The 22,160-nt window shown below is 46.8% G+C and overlaps 2 protein-coding genes across 2 annotated transcripts in view; one reads left to right on the top strand and one right to left on the bottom strand.

The window, feature by feature from the left end:
• EEIG2 (EEIG family member 2) overlaps nt 1-6,878 on the top strand; it is a 37,402-nt gene extending 30,524 nt beyond the window's left edge. Inside the window, exons 8-11 of the mRNA XM_080649000.1 lie at nt 515-704; nt 792-919; nt 1,930-1,999; nt 2,329-6,878. Coding sequence (XP_080505126.1) covers nt 515-704; nt 792-919; nt 1,930-1,999; nt 2,329-2,371 — 431 coding nt within the window. The 3' untranslated portion in view covers nt 2,372-6,878. The remainder of the gene's footprint in view (nt 1-514; nt 705-791; nt 920-1,929; nt 2,000-2,328) is intronic.
• Nucleotides 6,879-8,960: 2,082 nt separating this feature from the next.
• HENMT1 (HEN methyltransferase 1) lies at nt 8,961-17,789 on the bottom strand. The gene is made up of 8 exons (XM_080648018.1): nt 17,309-17,789; nt 14,954-15,045; nt 13,551-13,676; nt 13,016-13,128; nt 12,026-12,160; nt 11,532-11,711; nt 10,544-10,721; nt 8,961-9,568 (listed from the first exon to the last, which is right to left on the bottom strand). The coding sequence occupies exons 2-8, from the start codon at nt 14,975-14,977 to the stop codon at nt 9,164-9,166; spliced, it is 1,161 nt and encodes a 386-aa protein (XP_080504144.1). The 5' UTR covers nt 14,978-15,045; nt 17,309-17,789; the 3' UTR covers nt 8,961-9,163.
• Nucleotides 17,790-22,160: the final 4,371 nt, after the last annotated feature.

The raw sequence follows: 22,160 nt of genomic DNA, 5'->3' as shown, positions 1-22,160 counted from the left end.
GACGTGAAGTTCCTCAGGCCTTTACTGCTCTAGAGCAGGAGCGGGGAAGCTTTCTCCTGCCAAGGGCCATTTGGGCATTTACTTACTTTTTAAAATATATTGTTACTGATTTCAGAGAGGAAGACAGATGGAGAGAGAGAGAGAAACATCAATGGTGAGAGAGAATCACTGATTGGCTGCCTCCTGCACGCTCCCCACTGGGGATCGAACCCTGATCCTGGTTCATAGGTCGATGCTCACCCTCTGAGCCACATATTTATATCATTCTTGGACCTTCCAGAATTATCAACTGAAAAATTAGCCTGCTCTGTTTGGTCAGACATTTAATGAACTCACCCCTGATGCCTCGGCAGGGCCAGGCCAAATGCTGTCTTGGGCCTTCTATGGCCCGCGGGCCAGATCTTCCCCACCCCTGCTATAAAGGTACCAGAGTGGCTGCGGTGCCGGAGGAGAGGGTTGGTCGCAGAGCGTCTGGTGTGGGCGTCACCTCCTGAGCGAGCTTCTCTGACCACAGGGTACAGCTCGTGCCACTCCCGATCATCCAGCCTCTCTGAGCTCTGCCACCGGAGGAACACCTCGGTGGGAAGTACATCGACGGGCGTGGAAAGCATTCTAGGGCCATGTGAGGAAACGGAGCAGAAAGCAGCTGAGCCAAATCGTGATGCAGCTGATAGAGAAGACTCGGCTTCGGAGACACTCAGCAGGTACCCTTCGGGCCTCAGCTCCAGGGAGCTGGGGGTGGGGGGCCGCAACACAGTACAAAGGAGAACATTTAAACACTCTCCCCAAAGGTGCCCGGTGAAACAGGATTCTGTAGAATTTCAGCTGAAGCGAGTTGATGACACCAGAGTGGACGCTGACGACATAGTGGAGAAAATACTACAAAGCCAAGACTTCAGCCTGGACTCCAGTGCGGAAGGTGCGTGGTGGCCGTCAGGCGCATGTGGCCGTGTGCCAGCCCAGCCGGTGTAGCCGGGTCAGCCGGGAAGAGGCACACATCACCACGCTGTCTGAGCACATTGGTGAAATGCACTTTATGCCCATAGAAATCCGAAGATAACCTTGTAGCTCATTTGTTTCTAAGAATGGATATTAAATTCGGTAAAGAACAAGCTTTTTAAAAAAAACTTTTTAAATATATTTTTATTGATTTCAGAGAGGAAGGGGGAGAGAGATAGAATCATCAGTGATGAGAGAGAATCATTAGTTGGCTGCCTCCTGCACACCCACCACTGGGGATCGAGCCCACAATGCGGGCATGTGCCCTGACCAGTAATAGAACCATGACCTCCTGGTTCATAGGTCAAGGCTCAACCACAGAGCCACGCTGGCCAGGCAAGAATGGCCTTTTAAAAGCTCAATTTTAAAGAAAGCTCTTAACTGTATTTTTTAATTATGCGTCAATGTCTACCATGTTTATATACCTTATGATGGATATTCACATCTGCTTTGTCATAGCAGGACATAAGTGCTTCAAGGCACTATTGCAGTGTGGAAGGTTGGGTGGTAAACTTGAAATGATAGCGAATAACAGAATCCTTCGCTCCCTCAGCATTTGCACTGAAACTGAAAATGTCCATGCCACCAGGTTGAAAGGTGGAATTATTGCTGCTGGTGTGAGCAGAGAGCAGTTTAACAGCGGGCGTGGTTTCCTTGTATGACTGGTTGTAAAGCGAAATCATTAAGCCTCTTGTGGAAATTCGTAGGACAAGCTGTCTTCTTTATTCAGTTTTAAGAAAAAAAGCTTTAGGAAAGTTGAGGAGAAATAACTATTAGAATAGGTCTTCCATGGCCTGTTTTAAAACATGTCTATAGCTTTTTTTAAAGTTTTTAATTTCTTTAATAAAACGGAAATGTAAAGCTTGGATTTATGACAACGTGAATGTTACTGGACAATACTAACTGCCCACAACGCTGCTGTCACTGCAGAGGAAGGACTGCGGCTGTTCGTGGGCCCTGGAGGAAGGACGACCTTCGGCAGCCACCATCCTCCCAGCCGGTAAGGAGCCACCCAGGGCCTGGTTCAAGTAAAGCGTACACTGGCCTCGCCCTTTAAACCCCATGCACAGAGGATGAAGGTGACACAGGCTGAGGAACACTGATATAAGTAGTTAGTATGAGAGGACCGACACTGGATCAATCCAGTGTCTTCATTGTAAACAGTGAATATTTCAGGTATTTTCTATCTGTGATGCCTTTAAACCCTGTGGAAGTCAGATCTAGTAGAAAACACTGAACACACCACTCTCCCTTCAGAGCCAAGGTTAACTGGGACGACGTCAAACACTGCCACTCAGAATTTTGACCTTTTCTCCCCCTGCCGTTTAGAGTGGTGTCCGGAGCCTACGAACAAGTTGTGATCAAACGCTAGACGCCCCGCCGGCGAGCGGCAGCTTCCCGTGGGTGTGAGAGGCGGGCAGCGGAGCTGTCAGGCGCTTTCTTGGGAGAAGGTGAATCTGTTTGAAAAAGGAGGCGTGTCCGTGTGTCCCAAGGAAAGCCAGCGCACACACAGGGACCATCAGACGGTGGTGTCGGGGCCCCGCGTGGCATGTGTGTGGAAGTCCCCGGCTTCCGTGGTCACTGCCCGAGATCATGCAAAGACTGCTTTTTCTTTCAAACCCCCTGGTGGGGAAACAGCTCTGTACACCTGGGTCTGGTGAGTGCTGAAGCATAAGACCTGCGGTCGAGGCGCGCAACAGATTCTAATTACTTAATTTTATGTTTGAGAGACAATAATACATGACAATAAAGACCCTATAATTCTGTCAAGATAGTTATAATTCCTGCTAAGGGGATCTTGCATATATTGTACTACCTGGAGTATTGTACTAAGTTTAACTCATTTTGATACAGTTGGTATAAAAAAGTGTGGGTGTTCATGCTTTGGGGACAAGTTATACTACAGTTGAAACCTTGCAGTCAAGTGCTTAATGTAAGCGTATCCGTCACAGTCAAATAACAAGTGTATGTGAGTGTGAGCTCCGTGAATGGGTGTACCGCCGCTCCTAGGCAGTGTGTGTTGTTCCTTGCTAGTATTAGATGCTGCAGAACCCCCTAGCACTGGGTCAGAGACCCACGGGAAGCTTCACTGAAGTTCCAGGGTAGGCTGCCATGCCCGTGCACACCCCAACAGACAGGCTGTTTTAACGCACTGAGCAATGTCTGTCGGTTTCGGGAATCAGAGTTTAGAGCAACTGGAGGAAAGCTGTGGTAGGATGAGAAACAGGGCGGCCTTCCTCTGTAAGTTCCCACTTCTCTGAAATGGACAATTATTCCAAGGAGGGCGTGGGCAAGACAGGGACCTGTGGTCTTCTATCTCAGCCCTCCCCCACATCAGATACTGTGCTCTCTTCTCACTGTATCAGAAATTGGTTGTTTTGAGGCAAGATTAGACTAGAACATACATCAAACAGAGCATTTAAAGTAAGAATAGCTGGCCCAGCCGGCATGGCTCAGTGGTTGAGCGTCGACCTATGAACCAGGAGGTCACGGTTCAATTGCCTGTTAGGGCACATGCCCAGGTTGCGGGCTCAATCCCAGGAGGCAGCTGATCGATGATTCGCATCATTGATGTTTCTCTCTCTCTCTCCCACTCCCTTCCTTTATGAAATCAATACAAATATATTTTAAAAAATAAAGTAAGACTATCTGGGGCTGGCTTTAGCTCAGCAGTTCCTTTGAGTCACTTGCCAACCACTCCTGCTTGCAAGGGTGTTTTGAGACCTGAAAGTGCCCTCCAGCAGTTTAAGTTAAAAAAATACAGAATATCTGACCTGGATCCAGGTTAACAGCAAATAAACCTGAAGAGTTTTTTCTGGTTTTATGTGACAGTGTCTGTGTGGAAAGACCTTAACTTTCTTATCCTCACCCTAGAATATTTTTCCATTGATTTTTAGAGAGAGTGGAAGGGAGGGGGAGAGACAGAGAGAGAAACATTGATTTGAGAGAAACATCGATTGGTTGCCTCCTGCACACACCCTGACTAGGGGATTGAGCCTGCAACCGAGGTACGTGCCCTTGACCGGAATCGAACCTGGAACCCTTCAGTCCAAGAGCTGATGCTCTATCCACTGGTCCAAACTGGCCAGGACTAGATCTTAATTTTCCTGGAATCATCCAGTCTGTTGAAAAAAATGTAGATTCTATACAACCAGTAATTTCCACTCTTTACTTTCAAAACCATGTCCAAGTAACATATGTTAGAATTCCTTTGGTCTATGTATTTTCATGTTGGCAAAATGGGGGGGGGGGGGAGTATTTTTTAAAAACATTATTTTAATATTCAAATTGAGAGGTTGAAGAAACTTTTAATAGTTCATGTTAGGGCTTTTGTGTGGTTTTTAATATTTCAAGGATTGGGTATTCTAAACGAATCCAAAACTACTTTTACAAATAGATTCTGAGATTTTTAAAGCAATGACACCCACATAGGGTTTTTTCTGAGTCATTTACCTTTCTAAGATTTGTTTTTGAAGAAAAAGAAAATTGACCTGAAAATTTAAGTCCAGCCAAGGAAAATGTTACCTCAAGTGGTAAAGACTTGTTGTCTATGACTAAACAAATGAATGACCCCCTTGTTGTATATTACAGAAGAGAATCAAAGAAAGTTTTCAATAGAGATATGAAGATATTGTTTAGAGAGATATTTATTATGACATTTTAAAAACCTATTTTTCTATTTTCAAAATATTATTCCTAAGCTATATTTTTGATTGGCGCGTCTGCAGATGGTTTTGCAGTTGTGAAATGCTAACAACTAGACCGCAGGCCAGGTTCCGTGAGGACATTCTCCAGCTATGTCGAAGGTGCTGTAATTCGGACACCGGCCCTGTTACTCATCCTTGGCTGACCTTGTCCAAGACCTTTATGCGAGATGGGCTCTTGGTATTTGCAAATGACACAGAATTCTTTTCTAAAAACAAAATGTGAATTTTGAAGAGCATAAAAATCATGCCTGTATAAATTTAGCAGCGACCAGATAACATCCTGATTTCTATATGAGTCAACATAACAAACATCTTAATACATGGAAGCATAGGAAGAAAAGCGATGGCAGTGTCCTTCGTAGTCAGTGAAGTCTGCATCCATTTTATTGTTTTGTGTCCCATCAGCACATTTTGCAATCACATTTCATTACAGCCCCTAAAAATATGTCAGAGTCTGCCTACGTGTCTGCCTGCCTTCCAGGGTCTTCTTTTCCTGGAGCCTGTAAACCTGCTAATTCAATACTAAGTCTGTTTTTGGTATCGTTTTGAGTTTAGAAAATCGAATTTGAAAAAGTAGATCTTAATACATTGACTTCTAAATATTAGGCTCCAATTTCAAGTCCCCTAGTCTTGGAGAATTTGTACATCTGTAACATTTCCTAACCCTGTGCTAGAGAAAAAGATGAATGGCATTTTAAAGTGACATTTCTGATAAGAGTCTTAAATACCTTGTTTGGGGGAATTACAGAAGAAGCAGGTCAGGAGCCCACTTCCTGTGACTTGTGCTGGTGACGGAGACCAGAGAGGATGCGAAGGGCAGCCAAGGACAGAGAAGGCCCTGAGCCATCCGCTCACCCTGTGCGGTGGCGTTGAAGGCTCTGTATACAAGCACCTCACGTGGATTCATTTTTATAATCTGACAAAGTCTTGACCAAGATTCTTCAAGTATCTACTAGCCTCCAGTCAAAACATATTCAGGTAGCAATGAGACTCAATACCTGGAAAACATCCAGACATAATTGTAGACTTTAAGATTGCCACGCTAACGACCACTTTGCAAGCTCAGGCTGACAGTATTGTTCAACGCTTCACTGAAGAACTGCTCTGAAGAGTTAGGCTTCCAGGACATATAACAACGCTCCCGAGAGACTGGGCTCACGTGATGGGGTTGTATTTTATTTTGGCAGGTCTTTAACTGGGGCGGTTCAGAAACGACTCAGTCAGTTCTCCTAGATGGTACGCCGTGTGACTCTAATCAGGTACTGTAGCTGGAACTGCGTCATGTCACTCTTTATACGTTGTCTTAGGTACTGTGCATACTTGTAAGAGCTGAGATGTTGAAGAATATGAAATCCCAAAACATAAAGGATGAAATATGCCTATATGAACCCTGTTTTAAGACTGCTCTGGAAATAAGGCCTTATTATTCCCTTCCACGTGTGACTTTTCATAAGATAGTAAGCAGGATGGGGCAAAAGTAGGTTTACAGTTGTTCATATGGAAAATACAGTAATTAATAAATAATAGGTATTCTAATTCCTCCCACTTCTCCCATTCAATAAAAGGTTTTAAATTGTAAAAAAAACAATAATAATAAAAGAAGAAACTCTGTGCTTCGAGTACTCACAACTGTAAGCCTACCTTTGCCCCACACTGTCTGCACCGTGTATCTGACACGGCTGTGTATGTGGTTTTTAGCTCCTCCTCCGCATGGCCCGGCCGGCAGGGTTTGGAATGTACGCAGGCCACGTGCTCCGCATTTACCGGTGTGTATGTCTGTCTCTTGATGATAGTCACTGACCAAATCCCATCACAGGAAGACATTTCGGGTACATGGTTTGATAATTTTTTTAAAAATCTTATGTTGGGGACTTGCCTTCGTTTTGTGCATTCTTTTGTTCTTGTGGAAGCTGATACAGTGGGAGTAGTCATGTCAATGTTTATGCAAAAATGTTTATTGAAGTGATTCCATTAGTATTGTGTTCTAATACTTGGAGAATGACCTTCATTTTTATACATTTCTTTGTTTTAACTGCACAACTATAAATCCAGGAAATGTTCCCCGCCCCCCTTTTTTTTTACAGAAACTAATTTTTTATTGTAAAGTATTTGTAATAATGTAAAGGTGAATCCTATACATGTTCAATAAAAATCATATCTTAAAGTTTAAAATTTCAGTTAAAGATTCTGTCACTTGCCAAGGTCAGAAAACAGACGGGAAAGGACCAGTGTGTAACTTTTCCCGGGGGGGGGGGGGGGGGGGGGTCCCATCAAAAGACACTTCGCACCCGGAGGCAGCTCCTGCAGTGCCCCGGCCATGAGCCTGCAACAAGAGACCTGCGTCTGAATCCAAACGCCCTTCAGAACCTATTGTCTTTCTTTTTCCTTTTTACAATTTTTATTGATTTTAGAGACAAAGGAGGGGAGAGGGGGAGAGAGAGAAACACTGATGAGCTCCCAGGCCCAGCTTTCTTATTATACTCAGCACTTAGTGCTTTTCTCTCTCTCCCTCCCCCACCCCCTCCCCTTTCACCTTACTTTACCTCTTCTTCTCTGTACATCATACACCTGTGGTAGCAGCACATCTACGGAAATGAAGTCTTTCCCTGTGCCTGATAGGAAATCTCTGGTGGAGTCAGTCCATCCCACATTACACAAGATGCAAAAGAGAAAAGGCCTAAATTTAGACATTCCCTGAGTTGGTGATCTCTATCCAGATGGACCCAGGTACTAAGGAAACGTCAGGCCTTCCTGTGTGAGTTAGTTCAGACCCCATTCCTGTGCAGTTACAACTCAGGCAGGTCGAGCTGTCACCTGAACCACTTCCCTGAAGAAACGGACTTCGCTACCAGATCGGTAAGTCATTTCAGCAGCGCTTTCCTGTGGCAAACGCTTCAGGCCTCTATGGAAAGCTGGCATGACTACATTTTGGGGTGTTGTTTTGTTTTGTTTTGTTTGTGGGTTTTTCTGTTATTGTTTTGCATCTTGTATCGGGAGTCCTCGAAGCAAAAGAATGCATTTACTTTAAGTGGGAAAGTGTGCCACCTCCTGGTATTGAGCTTCAGTGATTCAGTTTAAACATACCTCTCCCACGTGATCCTGTGCCTACCCTTCTTTCCCCATATTCCGTGTTGTTATGCTCAAAGGAATTTTTTTTTAATACATTTCCATCAACCTCAGAGAGGGGAAGCGAGAGAGAGACAGAAACATCAACGATGAGAATCACTGATCTGCTGCCTCCCCCACACCCCCAACTGAGGATCAAGCCTGCAACCCTGACCAGGAATCAGACCATGACCTCCTGGTTCATGGGTTGGCGCTCAACCCCTGAGCCAGCACCAGCTGGGCCAAAGGAAAATTTTGTCAGTACTAATTTTAAGTAATTTGAAATACTTGGAAGCAATTTTTCATACTTTGCTTCAACAGGGTAAAAGTGTTTCCCTTAGTATGGGCTTAATGAAAGATTCAGTGAATTCACTTTCATGAGGATTCCAACTAGAAAGGTCTGGGTGATCAGTATAAATAAAGAGACAGAGGGACAAGGCTGGACCGAGACACAGCAGTGCAAAGTCCGTCTGTTCAGCGAAAGCAAAGAAGGCGAGTCCAGGCTGCGGTGCGGGAGTTGGGAGCAGTGCAGGTTTCTGGGAAAGACGAGGAACTGATCCGATCCAGGGTCCCAGCGGACAGGATGGGATGGACAGGATGGGATGGAGAGGGGAGAGATGAAGGGAGCAATGCAGGCAAAGAGTACATGCCATTAGGCAGCGCACTGAGCCGATTTTCAAGAACAGTGCCTAACTGGCATGCCACTAGCTTTGAAGACGGCTTGCAAGGTGAAATTCCCATTGTATACATGTATGACTTTGCGATCCTACCAGCTTGTTGGATCTCAGCAATACGAGGTGTTCCCTATTTGGGGATACCCCAAAGGCATGCACCACATACGAGGTAAACCATGTAAGCCGTAGCATTGAAACCATTATTCCCCCATCACATGAAGCGGTGCTTCCCTCTCCCCCATTGCTATCTCCACCCCACTGCCAGCCAGCAAGCTGCCGAAGGGGGCGTTCCAAACCCACGGACAGTGTTCACATCGCGAAGCTTCCCTTTCCTCCCGTCACCTGCACTCCTGAGTTGTATGACGTTTTAGGCCAAGTGTGAGAGGTCAGTATTTAGCCCAAAGGAGGTAGCGAATCCTAGGGAAATTTTAAAGCTACCCTTACCCCCTGGGAAAAAGTTATAAACGCTCAATTTCCTTTAACATTCTTTAATGCCAACAACAACAAAAACCAAGCATATCAGGAACTCTCTACAAACACTTGCAAACAAAACAAGCCTATTAAAAAAAATAACAACGTGTCAAGTAATCTCAGTTACGTTACTGGGATAATGGCTACACCAGAGCATCCTCGGCAAGCCCTCCCTTGGCTGAGACCCCGACTCCCAGGACAGCCGGCTCACGGGCTCGCATCGCGCAGGTCCACCTTCACGGCGGACCCGTCCCGGCTCAGCCGCACCGTGTCAGCGATGAGCGCTCGCATCGTGTCTACGCTGTCGCAGAGGCGGTTCACCTTGGGATAAGCGAGCAGCCTTTCCAGCGGGACGTAGAGCTTATTCCCAAAGCGGAACGGTTCGGGAGACTCCTCGATGTTGCGTTTTTCAAGTTCTGTGAAGACTGGTCCGGAGAAGGTGACGAGCCCGGTGTCGCTGACCCGGTGGCCGTCTCCATCGCCGCGCCGTAGTATCCGCAGGCTGGAGACATATCTCTGCCTCATGCTTTGGACTTGGCGAGACACCTCATTGGCTAATGCGAGTTTGCGGACTTCCTTTTGCTGTAAACTCGGATATGAAACGGAATAAACCTGAAGCCGGAAGGAAAAAAAACACTTAGGATGTAGGAAAATGTTCCAGACCATGAGTAGTGACTTCATACCACATGAAGAATCAACTGTATGGCCCTAGCTGGGTTGGCTCAGTGGATAGAGAGCATCAGCCTGCAGACCAAAGGGTCCCGGGTTCGATTCCAGTCAAGGACATGTACCTCGGTTGCAGGCTCCTCCCCGCCTGAGCCCTGGTCGGGGCTTGTGCATGAGGCAACCAATCAATGTGTTTCTCTCTCATCGATGTTTCTCTCTGTCTTTCCCTCTCCCTAAAAACTCAACGGAAAAATATCCTCGGGCGAGGATTTAAAAAAAAAAACCTGTATATGCAAATATCACACCCTACGAATTGTAAATACTGACACATGGGCTCAAACAGGAAAAGTGTTACTAATTAAAAAGGGAGATGTGTTTGTTCTTCCCCGAAACCAAAGGGTCTGAGACGCTTGGAGGCTCAGTTCCAAACCATTTCCTGAGCCCAGCAGTGAAACGTCTGCTGGCTTTCCTCTTCCTGCCGAGGACCCTGACGCATTCCAGAAGGGACGCCGCTGGCCCAACACCTCAAAAGACCATCTCAAAGCTCTGACCGCGGTGGGCATGTAGACTTCTCCCAGGGTCCATCATCAGGCCTTCACTACTCTCCGCTGCGGGGACTCTTGATAAGGAAGAGTTCACCTTGGAGGTACATGTATTGCCTGTCCCGACAGCTGCCCCACAAAGAACACTCACAATCTACACGGCCGGCGTGGCTCAACGATTGAGCATTGACCTATGAACCAGGAGGTCATGGTTCGATTCCCGGTCAGAGCACATGCCTGGGTTGCAGGCTTGGTCTCCAGGGGGGGTGTGCAGGAGGCAGCCAACCAGTGATTCTCTCTCATCATTGATGTTTCTCTCTCTCTCTCCCTTCCCTTCCTCTCTGAAATCAATTTTAAAAACAAATAAAAGAACACTCACAATCTTATAAACGTGCTGACCACACTGCTCTGCCACACACGATTCCGTGGCCGGCGCTCCGACTTTCCGGAAGACCCCTATCTGGGTGCAGTAGCCAACATTCCCAGCTCCTTCCGGCGGCTCCCCCACGCCAGTGAACTCCACGGAGTAATTGTAGAAATCTGCCACCCCTAAGGCCCTGGAATCAAAAGGAGAGAGAGCAGGGTCTTTTCTAAACTCAGAACTACTGTTCCACAGACAGCAGTCCCGTAGAACAGAACACGAACCATGCGAGGAACCAAAAGACAGAATTCTGAGTTGCAGGTTCTTACACATCACACTATGCCACAGCGTGGGGTCTGCTTGCTTCTCTGAGGGGCATTCAGGCAATGGCTGCGAGGTTAATGAGCCACAAGAACAGGGAGACAGCCCTAACTAGTTTGGCTCAGTGGATAGAGCGTCGGCCTGCGGACTCAAGGGTCCCAGGTTCGATTCCGGTCAAGGGCATGTACCTTGGTTGCGGGCACATCCCCAGTGGGGGGTGTGCAGGAGGCAGCTGATCGATGTTTCTCTCTCATTGATGTTTCTAGCTCTCTATCCCTCTTCCTTTCTCTCTGTAAAAAATCAATAAAATATTTTTTTTAAAAAAGAACATGGAGACAAGGAATGTTGTGGGACAGAGCGGAGGAATGGACAAGGTCACCACAAGGGCTATAATCCCAACTCCTATTTGGGTTTGGAATTGTGCCAAGAACCCAGGGAGCCCCTGGCAGATGCCCCTGGGCCAGGGCACCACCTCCACACCCGCACTCCTGACGCCTCACACCTGGTGGGCACACACCTTTCCCACACCCGCCTGAGACGTGAGAGAGAAAACAAACTTCCCACTGGCTTGGCTCCTGTGCTCTCTGGAAGCAAATCACGTCAGTCACGGATCCATGGAGATTTACTCCCCAGGATTTTAGACGTCCGTGGGCGTCCCGGGAAACCCAAACGCCTTTGCACTCACCAGGTCTGAAACTGCTTCCTGTTCCACTCAAATTTGTGATCTGAATCTCTCAAGGTCACTGCCGGGAACAGGGGGTTGAAGTCCGAGTTGGGCGTGCTGATGACAACCATGGCCGGAGACAGGTACCCAAACACGACTTCGGGAAACCTGGCCAGGTCCTCGGAATCCAAATGTTCTATTCTGGAAGGGCCAGCGGGGAAAGATCGAGTGAAATCCAGCTTCACCTGCACCATTTCCCTAACTGACTGAGCAAAACAATGTCTGTCTCTCCCTTGATGTATCCCCCCCTGGAGGATGTCACAGTGACCTGAAACAGCCTCGTCCTTCCCTTCCCCCATTCCAGAGGAGACGGGGTGGTACCAGGCCAGTCCCAACCGACAAAGCAATTTTCTTTACAAGTAAAAATCCAGATTATATTTAGGGAACAGAGTTTACTAAGACTAAGCCAGTGGAAATTTTTCTAATTATACAGAAGGAATGCGTTTAATACTTACAACTCGATACATGTGACTAGGTCAAATCCCAGCAAACGAGAATCTCTCTCCACAGCAGAGCCGTGGTACAAGATGATGGACAAATTCAGATCCCGGGGGCTCAGATACTCGCCCGAGAATGGAGACAATCTGCACCTGCCGAAGCGTGATGGTAGAAGTCAGCGCATTGGACCACAACTGTTCAGACTTATCCCAACCACAGACACCAGAGTAACTTCCTTCCATGGGGGAAGCAACTGGCCAATCAGAACAAGGTTCTGAATATTTGACATTGCTCTCATTTTTTAAAAATATTTTATTGATTTTTTACAGAGAGGAAGGTAGAGGGAGAGTTAGAAACATCGATGAGAGAGAAACATCGATCAGCTGCCTCCTGCACACCTCCTACTGGGGATGTGCCCGCAACCAAGGTACATGCCCTTGACCGGAATCGAACCTGGGACCCTTGAGTCCGCAGGCCGACGCTCTATCCACTGAGCCAAACTAGTTAGGGCTGCTCTCATTTTTTAATACTTTTGGTCTCCCGGCTCACTTTGGATCAATGATTTTCAACTTCTTGTCCTTTAAAAGAAACACCCTTTTGAAACAATCCGTGGAAATTCAACATATACAGGATATTGGAGAGCTGCTCTGCTTCAAACGAGAGATGGCGGCCTGGGGCTCTGCCGTTACCATGGCGTCCAGGATCAACCTAATTAGATTCCTGCCCTTTGAAACTGAGTTTGCAATGCGCTGACTATGATAATTACTTAATTGAGACTCTGCTTTCTACACTGGTGGGAAACGTATTCACAACGTATACAGCTAATTAACATGAGGGCACAGTCATTATTCAGAGAGCCTGAGGCTCTTTTTGTGTGTAATGTACAACACATTTTAACATTTAACGTACTGTAAATCTTGCATAAAAATGACACTTCCTCTAAGCATATGTACTAGTGCCACTGGTTTTAGATCAATGCACAATTCCTCCAGAAACTAGGCATTTACCTCTGCGATCCTATTTTATCCTTATTGATATCTACTCCAACAATCAGTTCCAGGCAACTGTGCGATTTAATCATCTGGATGAGCGAAGCATTGCCACACCCCAAGTCTGCCACCTGTAGATGAGACCAATGTTATTTAAAGACCTTTATAGCCAGAGAAGTCAAGTATGACCAAAGACCTTCTTCACAGGGAGTGGGTCTCAGAGGTGAAACCATAATAAAACGTCGTATGGAAGGATCTCTTAGGCAGGAAAAAAGTACACGAGAGGAAATTAATCTCAAGACGTTATAAGCCGGGGGGGGGGGGGGGGGGGGCGGAGAAATAAGTCCTGTTTAACTTCACATGTTAACCAAGCGCTCGTTCATTCCACCTTGCTCATCCAGCTCCTCCCAGCTTCCTTTTCTCTCTGTGACCCGCTCCCTCCTTGCGAGGGTATTTCCAAACAGTCTCTGGTTACGTACTAACCAAGACTTCTGCATTCGACACAACATTTTATAAGACAGTTTCAGTGAAATGTTTGGAAACCGAGACCTACCTTCTTGGGTTTGTGCTGATTCACTAGGTCGTTAACGAAGCTGTAACGCTGTCTGTAGAGTGGAGGGGAAAAATTAATCGCCTTCTTGACGGGAAGATCAAAATGACCACCCACCACACCGTGGCCCTGAAAGTTTACAAACAAAAAGTGTTTTTAAGTCATACATGACTTCGGGAATTCGATAAGAAAAAAGCTCTGTTTCCGCCAATTAACTGGCAGAACCGAATGGCCCTTCGACCACCTCTGTTCTCACTACAGTCATTAGGTGGCCATGCACTTCCTCCACAGACCATCTAAGCCTCCTCCCTTATTAAGAACCTGGCTTTATGCTTTCTGTCGCTCAGAGTCAGCTGAACGGAAAATTGCATTTGATAAAACAGTTACTACTGTAAGCCTCCCGGCCACATGGGGTCTTTCGTGAACTTCAGTGCCTGGAGCCCAGGCAGGCAGGAGGCTGCAAACTGTTCATGACTGACAGTCTCTCCTTGACCAACCTGAAGTCAGGCTCCTTTGCCAACTCTTCTCACTACACCAGCCGTGGGCAAACTACGGCCCGCAGGCCGGATCCGGCCCGTTCGGCTGTTCTGTCCGGCCCGCGGAGCCGAAAGAGCGGAGGGTTCTCTTGCTCTCCCCTCCGCTCCTTTACTTTGAATTTATATTAGTTCACACAAACACTCCATCCATGCTTTTGTTCCGGCCCTCCGGTCCAGTTTAAGAACCCATGGTGGCCCTCGAGTCAAAAAGTTTGCCCACCCCTGCACTACACCCTGTCGAGCCCAGTGTTAGCCAGATTCCTACTACCTCGGTTTAGAGAGCACCCCCTGCCCTTAATATGTGACCAAACACTATCTCTGATTCAGTTCTTCATTTCCCATCCTGGATATCTGATCGCCGTGGCCTGCCTCCAAAACCCTGATTACACATTAAGAATCTTGTTAAATCTGTAAATCATTTAGCAAGAATCTCCAAACTCTTCATATCTCCTCTGTTTTCCATCCACTGACCCCCGCCCCTCACTCTGCTCAGAGGCTATAAATCCATTAGTCTTTGTTGGATATGGAGTTAAGCCCAGTCTCTCTCCTAACTCTAATGTGCTTACTGCAACAGTCTTAATAATGGTGCCAGAACGTTTCTTTAACATGACCCCGTTAGGAAAAAGGAGTTATGATTAAGCCTTAAGAGCTATTCCTGCCCCTAAATACCACTATTATAAAGGAATGCAGTCCAAAAGGCACTTCTGTCCAAGAGAAATAAAATACAAGCCAAATATGCAACTTCCTTGTAGCCTATTTTTCAAAAACGTTTTTAAAGCGCAGTCGTAATATTTTATTCATGCAATGTACCTAAAGTTGCCAGAATAACTCTGGAGAGTCATACAGCAGGTGAGGGAGGGCAGCAGTTACCTCTTTGTTGTTGCTCTGGGCCATTCTGTCTCTCCAGATTTCCTTGAAACAAAAATGTAGATGTATCCTTCCAGGAATCAACGACAACTGGGCTGTAAATGAAACATTATCAGTTGTAGGGGACGGTGAGTGATAAAAATAATAAATCAGTTCTAAAAAGAAGTGGAACGAAATAGCTGCCTCGATCAGTAGGAAAGGGAGAAAGTGGTCTTTCTCCATTCCCTTCCCGTGTTACTGTTTAATCCACAGAATTTACTCAGTACGTTTTATTTCAGACAACAGCCAACAGCTCAGAAACCTAAGTAATTGCACTATGCCAAACCCAGGTAAATGCAGCCCAGGGTACCCCTACGGTACCATCCTTCCCTCTGACTCTTCTTTTACTTTGATACAAACTAAACAATCCTAGCAGTCTGACATTTCATTAAAGCCCTCAATCTCATTCAAATGGCTTGCAAGAACCCACTCACACACAGTCAAAATGAAATTTCGAGGGGGAGAAAGTGTCTCACGTAATAAGCTATTTATGCTCCAACATCTGTCCAATAATTCACGATGAACTTGAAGTTCTGGTTCTGACTGCACGCCTGTCTCTCTCACCTACAACTTGGGCCACAATGTAGGCAGGTGGCGGATGGGCTGACTCACAGGTGTAGGGGGTATGCTACAGGAGGGGCCAGTTTTTCGCTAACACCACGAGGATGTCTGGCCCAATGAGTGGGGTTTGACAGTAATCCTTGCTACAGGTGTGATTTCAATGTAGGAGAGCTTTAAGGAAATGAAAACATTTGAAAAATGGTCTGGGGTTTTTTTTTTCTGCTTTTTCCCCCTATTTCTTGGTGTCCTTGAGCCTCTCAGGAAGTACTTGGCCTTTGTGTTTTCAGACTAACTTGGTGAATCCTGCTGAACAATCCTAAAAAGGTGGGTGGCATCTGGTTCACATTGGTCCAGTTTGCCACTGGTCTCAAAACCCTGGCTGCACATTAAGAATCACCCAGATATTCTATATAATAAAAGTCTAATAGGCAAATCGACCGAAAGGTGGAACAACCAGTCACTGTAACACGCACTGACCACCAGGGTCAAGTATGCTCCCACACAGGATCGCTGCTCAGCCAGAAGCCCTGAGCCGGGCTCACAGCTGGTGGGCCTAAGCCAGTGGTCAGCAAACATTAGTCAACAGAGCCAAATATCAACAGTACGACAATTGAAATTTCTTTTGAGAGCCAAATTTTTTAAACTTAAACTTCTTCTAATACCACTTCTTCAAAATAGACTTGCGCCCAGGCTGTGGTATTTTGTGGAAGAGCCACACTCAAGGGGCCAAAGAACCGCATGTGGCTCGCGAGCCGCAGTTTGCCGACCACGGGCCTAAGCCATCAGTCCCACATCCCCTGAGGGCTGTGAGAGGGCACAGACTGGGCTGAGGACCACCCCCCCCCCCCGCCACTCCCCCAGTGCACAAATTTCATGCACCAGGCCTCCAGTTTAAATAATAATGACCAATGTCCAGGCACTGATCTTAGGGAGTATTTCATTTTGTTGCCTAGGGCGGATGGAGGCTTGACTACAGTACTTTCTAAAACAGGGCAAACTTTTTGACTCGAGGGCCACAATGGGTTCTTAAACTGGACCGGAGGGCCGGAACAAAAGCATGGATGGAGTGTTTGTGTGAACTAATATAAATTCAAAGTAAAGGAGCGGAGGGGAGAGCAAGAGAACCGGATAGAACAGCCGGATCCAGCCCGCGGGCCGTAGTTTGCCCAAGGCTGTTCTAAAATCTCAACCATACCAAAAAAATAAAATAAAATAAATAAAATAAAATCTCAACCAATCAAGGTTGAGAACACCTGATACGCTGAACCATCTTCCTTGTTATAAACACTTTTATACGAAGGGACTTGTCTGTTCTCTTGGTACCAAGGACCTAGATCAGCGGTCGGCAAACCGCGGCTCACGAGCCACATGCGGCTCTTTGGCCCCTTGAGTGTGGCTCTTCCACAAAATACCACGTACCCTGATTAAGTTAATAACAATGTACCTACCTATATAGTTTAAGTTTAAAAAATTTGGCTCTCAAAATAAATTTCAATCGTTGTCCTGTTGATACTTGGCTCTGTTGACTAATGAGTTTGCCGACCACTGCGCTAGATGCTATCGGGGCAGGGTAGGTGAAATGGAGAGGTACTTGTTTGGGGTTAACCAGTGTCATTTTTTAATATCCTGGAAAAAAATAAATAAAATGTAGGCGATATATCAATCGCCTAACTTTTCGAGTTATTCTCTAACTCGAATCCCGAAACCCTCCAGGTGCCCAGCCTCACAGTCCTGGGCAGGAGCCGGCGCCAGTCTTACCTGCGACTGAGAAGCGCAAAGCGCAGAGCCGCCGACCAGCAGATAGCGCAGCGCAACCCGGCTTTTCTCCCCGGCCCCGCCCTCGACGGCCGCGCACGCGCAGTCTCGCCGCGTGACGTTACCGCGCGCGGCCGCGCCTGCGCCGTCAGCTCTTAAGCGGTGCGCGCTCTCGGCGCGCCCTCGTCCTCCGCGCGGCGCCAGGCGACGGTTGTGTTTCTCAACGGCCGCAGCGGCGCGTGGCCCGCAGCCATTTCTCGCCGCGACTGTTGGACGGAGGCGGCGCCGCCCCGGGCCTCGAGCTGTTGGGTGCGCGGCGCTCCCCGTGCGCGGCCAAAGCTGCAAACGGCCCCGGCGGCGGAGCCCGAGGTGTCCGAGGCGCCGCCACTCGGGTCCCCAGCAACAGTCCACGGGGGCCTTCGGGGTACCCGCGCTGGGTCAAGTTGCTCCAATACAGCTCAACTCAGAAAAGCTTGCAGGCCTCAAACTGCAACGGGCACCTTCTGCAGGTTGGGGGCGCAACTATCTGGTCTCAGGGAGGCGTTACTGTATGGGGCCCTCCCTCCCCTGCAGAGATGCAACTTGACACTTTATACATCGGTTACTGCTTTCCTGTCTGTGATGGAAGAGTGTAAGGAGGGGAAGAGGAGAAGTCAAGATGCCGCCTTTGGGGGGACAGGGGGATGTTTTTAGTCCTATTTGATTTTATTAGTTCTATTTTATTTTTTAAATATTTTTATTGATAAGGGAGAGGGAGAGATAGAAACATCAATGATGCTTCTTGCACGCCCCACACTAGGGATGGAGCCTGCAACTCCAGCACGTGCGCTGACGGGGAATCAAAACAGTGACCTAGTTCATGGGTCGATGCTCAACCACTGACCGGGCTTATTAGTCCTGTTTTAAAAGAGAAAGCTGCTCTGGGGGGGGCGGGGGCTGCTCAGTTGGGGAGAGAGTGTCTATAGATACACCAAGGTTTCCGGCTCAGTGCCGATCCCTAGTCAGGGCACATACAAGAAGCAACCAAAGAGTAAGGGAAACGACAAACCGATTTTTTTTTTCTACCTCCCCCTCTCTCTAAAATCGATAAATAAAAGGAATGACATTGTGACATCCTACAATATGGATGAACCTTGAAGCCATCATGCTGAATGAAGTAAGGCAGACACAAAAAGGCAAATATTGTATGGGAGTGAGGCGGTAGGAAAAATAATTTTCAGTAGCTCACCTTTGTGGACATGAGATTCTAGTCCTGTTCATTGCCTTTGAGGTTCTGTTACCCACCTGAAAACGACGGGAGCCTGGGGGGGGGGGGGGTGCGTGTAAGAGGGTATAGGGGAGATAGCTGCTGAGAGAGGGAGACTTGACTTGGGGTGATGATCACACAATACAGGGACCAGCTGATGTGTTGTGGAATTGTGCACCTGAAACCTGCATAATTTCGTCACCCCAATAAATTCAACAAAAAGGAAAAAATTGGACTGGATCCTGAACTCTAGTTCTCTTCAATATCTGACTAACATTTTTTTAAAATGTATTTTCATGGATTTCAGAGAGGAAGGGGGAGGGAGAGAGAGAGAGAAACATCAGTGATGAGAGTCATTAATTGACTACCCTCCTGCACACCCCACACTGGGGACTGAGCCCCCGATCTGGGCACGTGCCCTGACCTGGAATCCAACCAGTGACCTGGTGATGGGACAGCGCTCAACCAACTGAGCTATACTGGCTGGGCCACAATTTAAAAGTGCGCCCCACCCCCACCCCCACCCCAGGCTGCCAGCACCAACCTGTCTTCCACCCACGTGAGTGAACCGTCTGGAAATAATTCCTCCAGACTCAGTTGAGCACTTGAGCTAACTGCCCAAGGGCCATTGGAGCCACTCTGCCCACACCCCCAGAGCTGGGAGTGTCTGAGAATTTCCTCCTCGGCAGCGTTCTTTTGCTGATGACGGACTGGTATGGGTATATAAAAACCAGCTCCCTTGCCTTAAGTTTGAAACAGCAGTGGGGTATAATTTATGATCGATTCCCGCCCCCCCCACCCCCCCACCCCCGCTGTATCAGGCTAAAGCCATTATCCACAGGACTTGATACGAAATTCTGACCCTACTTTAAAAAAAATTTTTTTTAATTGATTTCAGAGAGGTAGGGAGAGAGAGATAGAAACATCAATGATGAGAATCACTAATACTAGTAGGCTGCCTCCTGCACACCCCACACTAGGGATCGAGCCTGCAACCCCGGGCATGTGCCTTTGACCCGAAATCGAACTGTGACCTCCTGGTTCATAGGTTGATGCTCAACCATCAAGCCACACCAGCTGGGCCGTGACCTCATAATTTAATCTATCATGTCACTAATAGAACTTCATAAGAACCCTAAGCACTGAGGTTCACCGAGCTTCAGGTTTATTTGTTGTCGTTTTTACATCTTCACCCAAGGATATGTTTATTGATTTTGGAGAGACAGGAAGGGAAAGAAACATCAGTGGAGGGAGGAACATTAATTGGTTGCCTCCCACATGCAGACGGACTGGGGACTGAACCCTCAACCTTTTGATGTACAGGATGACGCTCCAACCAACCGAACCAACCGGTGAGGAATTTGCATCTTTTATAATAAAGGATATCCTTTATACTATTCCTTGTGATAATAAGTGTTGTCCTGAGTCCTGTGAGCTGTGATAGCAAACTATTTAGCCTGATTGGGGGCTGAGGGGGGGTGTTTAAAGGAACCCCCGATTTGTATCCAAGTAGGACAGAAGAAATATGGGTAACCTGGGGACCCACCTCTTATGATTGAGTGTATTCTTGTGGGTAGTCTGAGCCCTTAACATGTGCAGTCTACTAACTCCAAGTTGTTAATGTCAGAACTGAATTAGATGATAGGACACATCCAGGTTATGTCCAAGGAGCTGGTATGGGGAAAGAAGCCCTCACACATTTGTTGTTAACTGTTGTGAGTAGAGAAAGTTTTCTTTTAAATATTTACTTAGTACCTGCTGTCAGTCATTGTGCCTGGTACTGGGAATGATTAGCTGGAAGGTATAGAGCCTCCCTCTGGTGGCCCCAGGTGACAAATAAGCAGACAACTACAGTACAGGCAAGCTAGTACGCAAATTGTATGGCTTACTGGTTTTTCCTAGCATCCTTGAAACAAATTTAAGTACTATAATAGTAACAGTTACCCAAACGCATTACCTGTTCTTTCATGCCTCAGAGCAGTTGCCCAGGCTACCTCTAACTAGACTATCCTTTCCTCTTTGCCTAGTAACTCCAAACAATTCTTAAATTTCAACTCATACCTTTGCAATCATAACCAACGAAGCAGGAGTAGCTTTATCCAATACCCTTGATTATTCAGAACAACCTACCCATCGGGCCGGATTTTTAGTTCTGGTACTTTATACAATGGCTTCTGAAGTTACTGTAGATTCGTGATGGTTTTGGACAATAAAACGTTCAGAACACCAGAACATTTGTTATTTTAGTTACACACTAGAGGCCCGGTGCATGACATTCATGCACTCGAGGGAGGGTGGTCCCTCAGCCTGGCCTGCATCCTCTCACAGTCCAGGAGCCCTCGAGGGATGTCCGACTGACAGCTTAGGCCCGCTCGAGCCTAAGCCGTCAGTCAGACATCCGTAGCAGTGCCGTGGAGATGGGAGAGGCTCCTGCCACCACCGCTGCACTCGCCAGCTGTGAGCCCGGCTTCTGGCTGAGCAGCGCTCTCCCTGTGAGAGCGCACTGACCACCAGGGGGCAGCTCCTGCGTTAAGTGCCTGCCCCCTGGTGGTCAGTGCACGTCATAGCGACCAGTCGTTCTGCCGTTCAGTCGATTTAGATGTTGCCCTTTTGTTATATAGGATGGCAATTATTCTAATTATTTACTCATTTATTCAGTCCAACTACTTGCCTATTGGCTAGGCTTTTGTTTCTAAGAAAATTGATGGAAAATCAAAACAAATTTAAAAATATTTTATTGACTTTAAAGAGAAGGGAAGGGAGAGGGGGAAAGAGAGCGAAACATCAACGTGAGAGCAAAAAGATGGGATTGAGTCCGAAACCGGGAATCAAACCCAACCTTTTGGTGCAGGGAGCAATGCACAACCAACTGAGCCACACCAGCCAGGGCTCAAAGCAATTTTTAAGAGAAAGAATGAAGTTGGAAGATTTAACCTACCTAATTTCAAAACTTGTTATAATGTTACAATAATCCAGATAGTTCGATATTGGTGAAAAGATAAAGATCAATGGGACAAAATGGAGACCAGAAATGAACCCATACATGGTGGGTCAAGTGATTTAAATTTTTTTAAAATATATTTTACTGATTTTTTACAGAGAGGAAGGGAGAAGGATAGAGAGTTAGAAACATCGATCATCTGCCTCCTGCAAACCCCCCGCTGGGGATGTGCCCACAACCAAGGTACATGCCCTTGACGGGAATCGAACCTGGGACCCTTCAGTCCGCAGGCCAACACTCTGTCCACTGAGCCAAACCAGTTAGGGCTAAATTTTTTTTTAAAATACTGATTTTAGAGAAAGGGAGGAACATTTTTTCCCACTTATTTATGCATTCATTGCTTAATTCTTGTATGTGCCCTGACCAGGGATGGAACCCACGATCCCGGGGTATCTGGACAAAGTTCTAACTAAGTGAGCTCAATGGCCAGGGCCTAAGTTTGGTATTTAGCCAAGAGACACAAAAACATGTCGGAATAAAGACTAATACACAAATGTTCATAGCAGCTATCATTTGTAATAGCCCAAAATTATAAACAGGAATGGCCATTGATAGATGATTGGATACACAACTTGTGGTAAAACCATACAATGTAATACTACTCTGTA

Source organism: Plecotus auritus (assembly GCF_963455305.1).
Source record: "Plecotus auritus genome assembly, chromosome: 12".
Taxonomy (NCBI): domain Eukaryota; kingdom Metazoa; phylum Chordata; class Mammalia; order Chiroptera; family Vespertilionidae; genus Plecotus; species Plecotus auritus.
The sequence above is the reverse complement of the archived record's forward strand: the minus strand, read 5'-3'. Positions and strand labels throughout refer to the sequence as shown.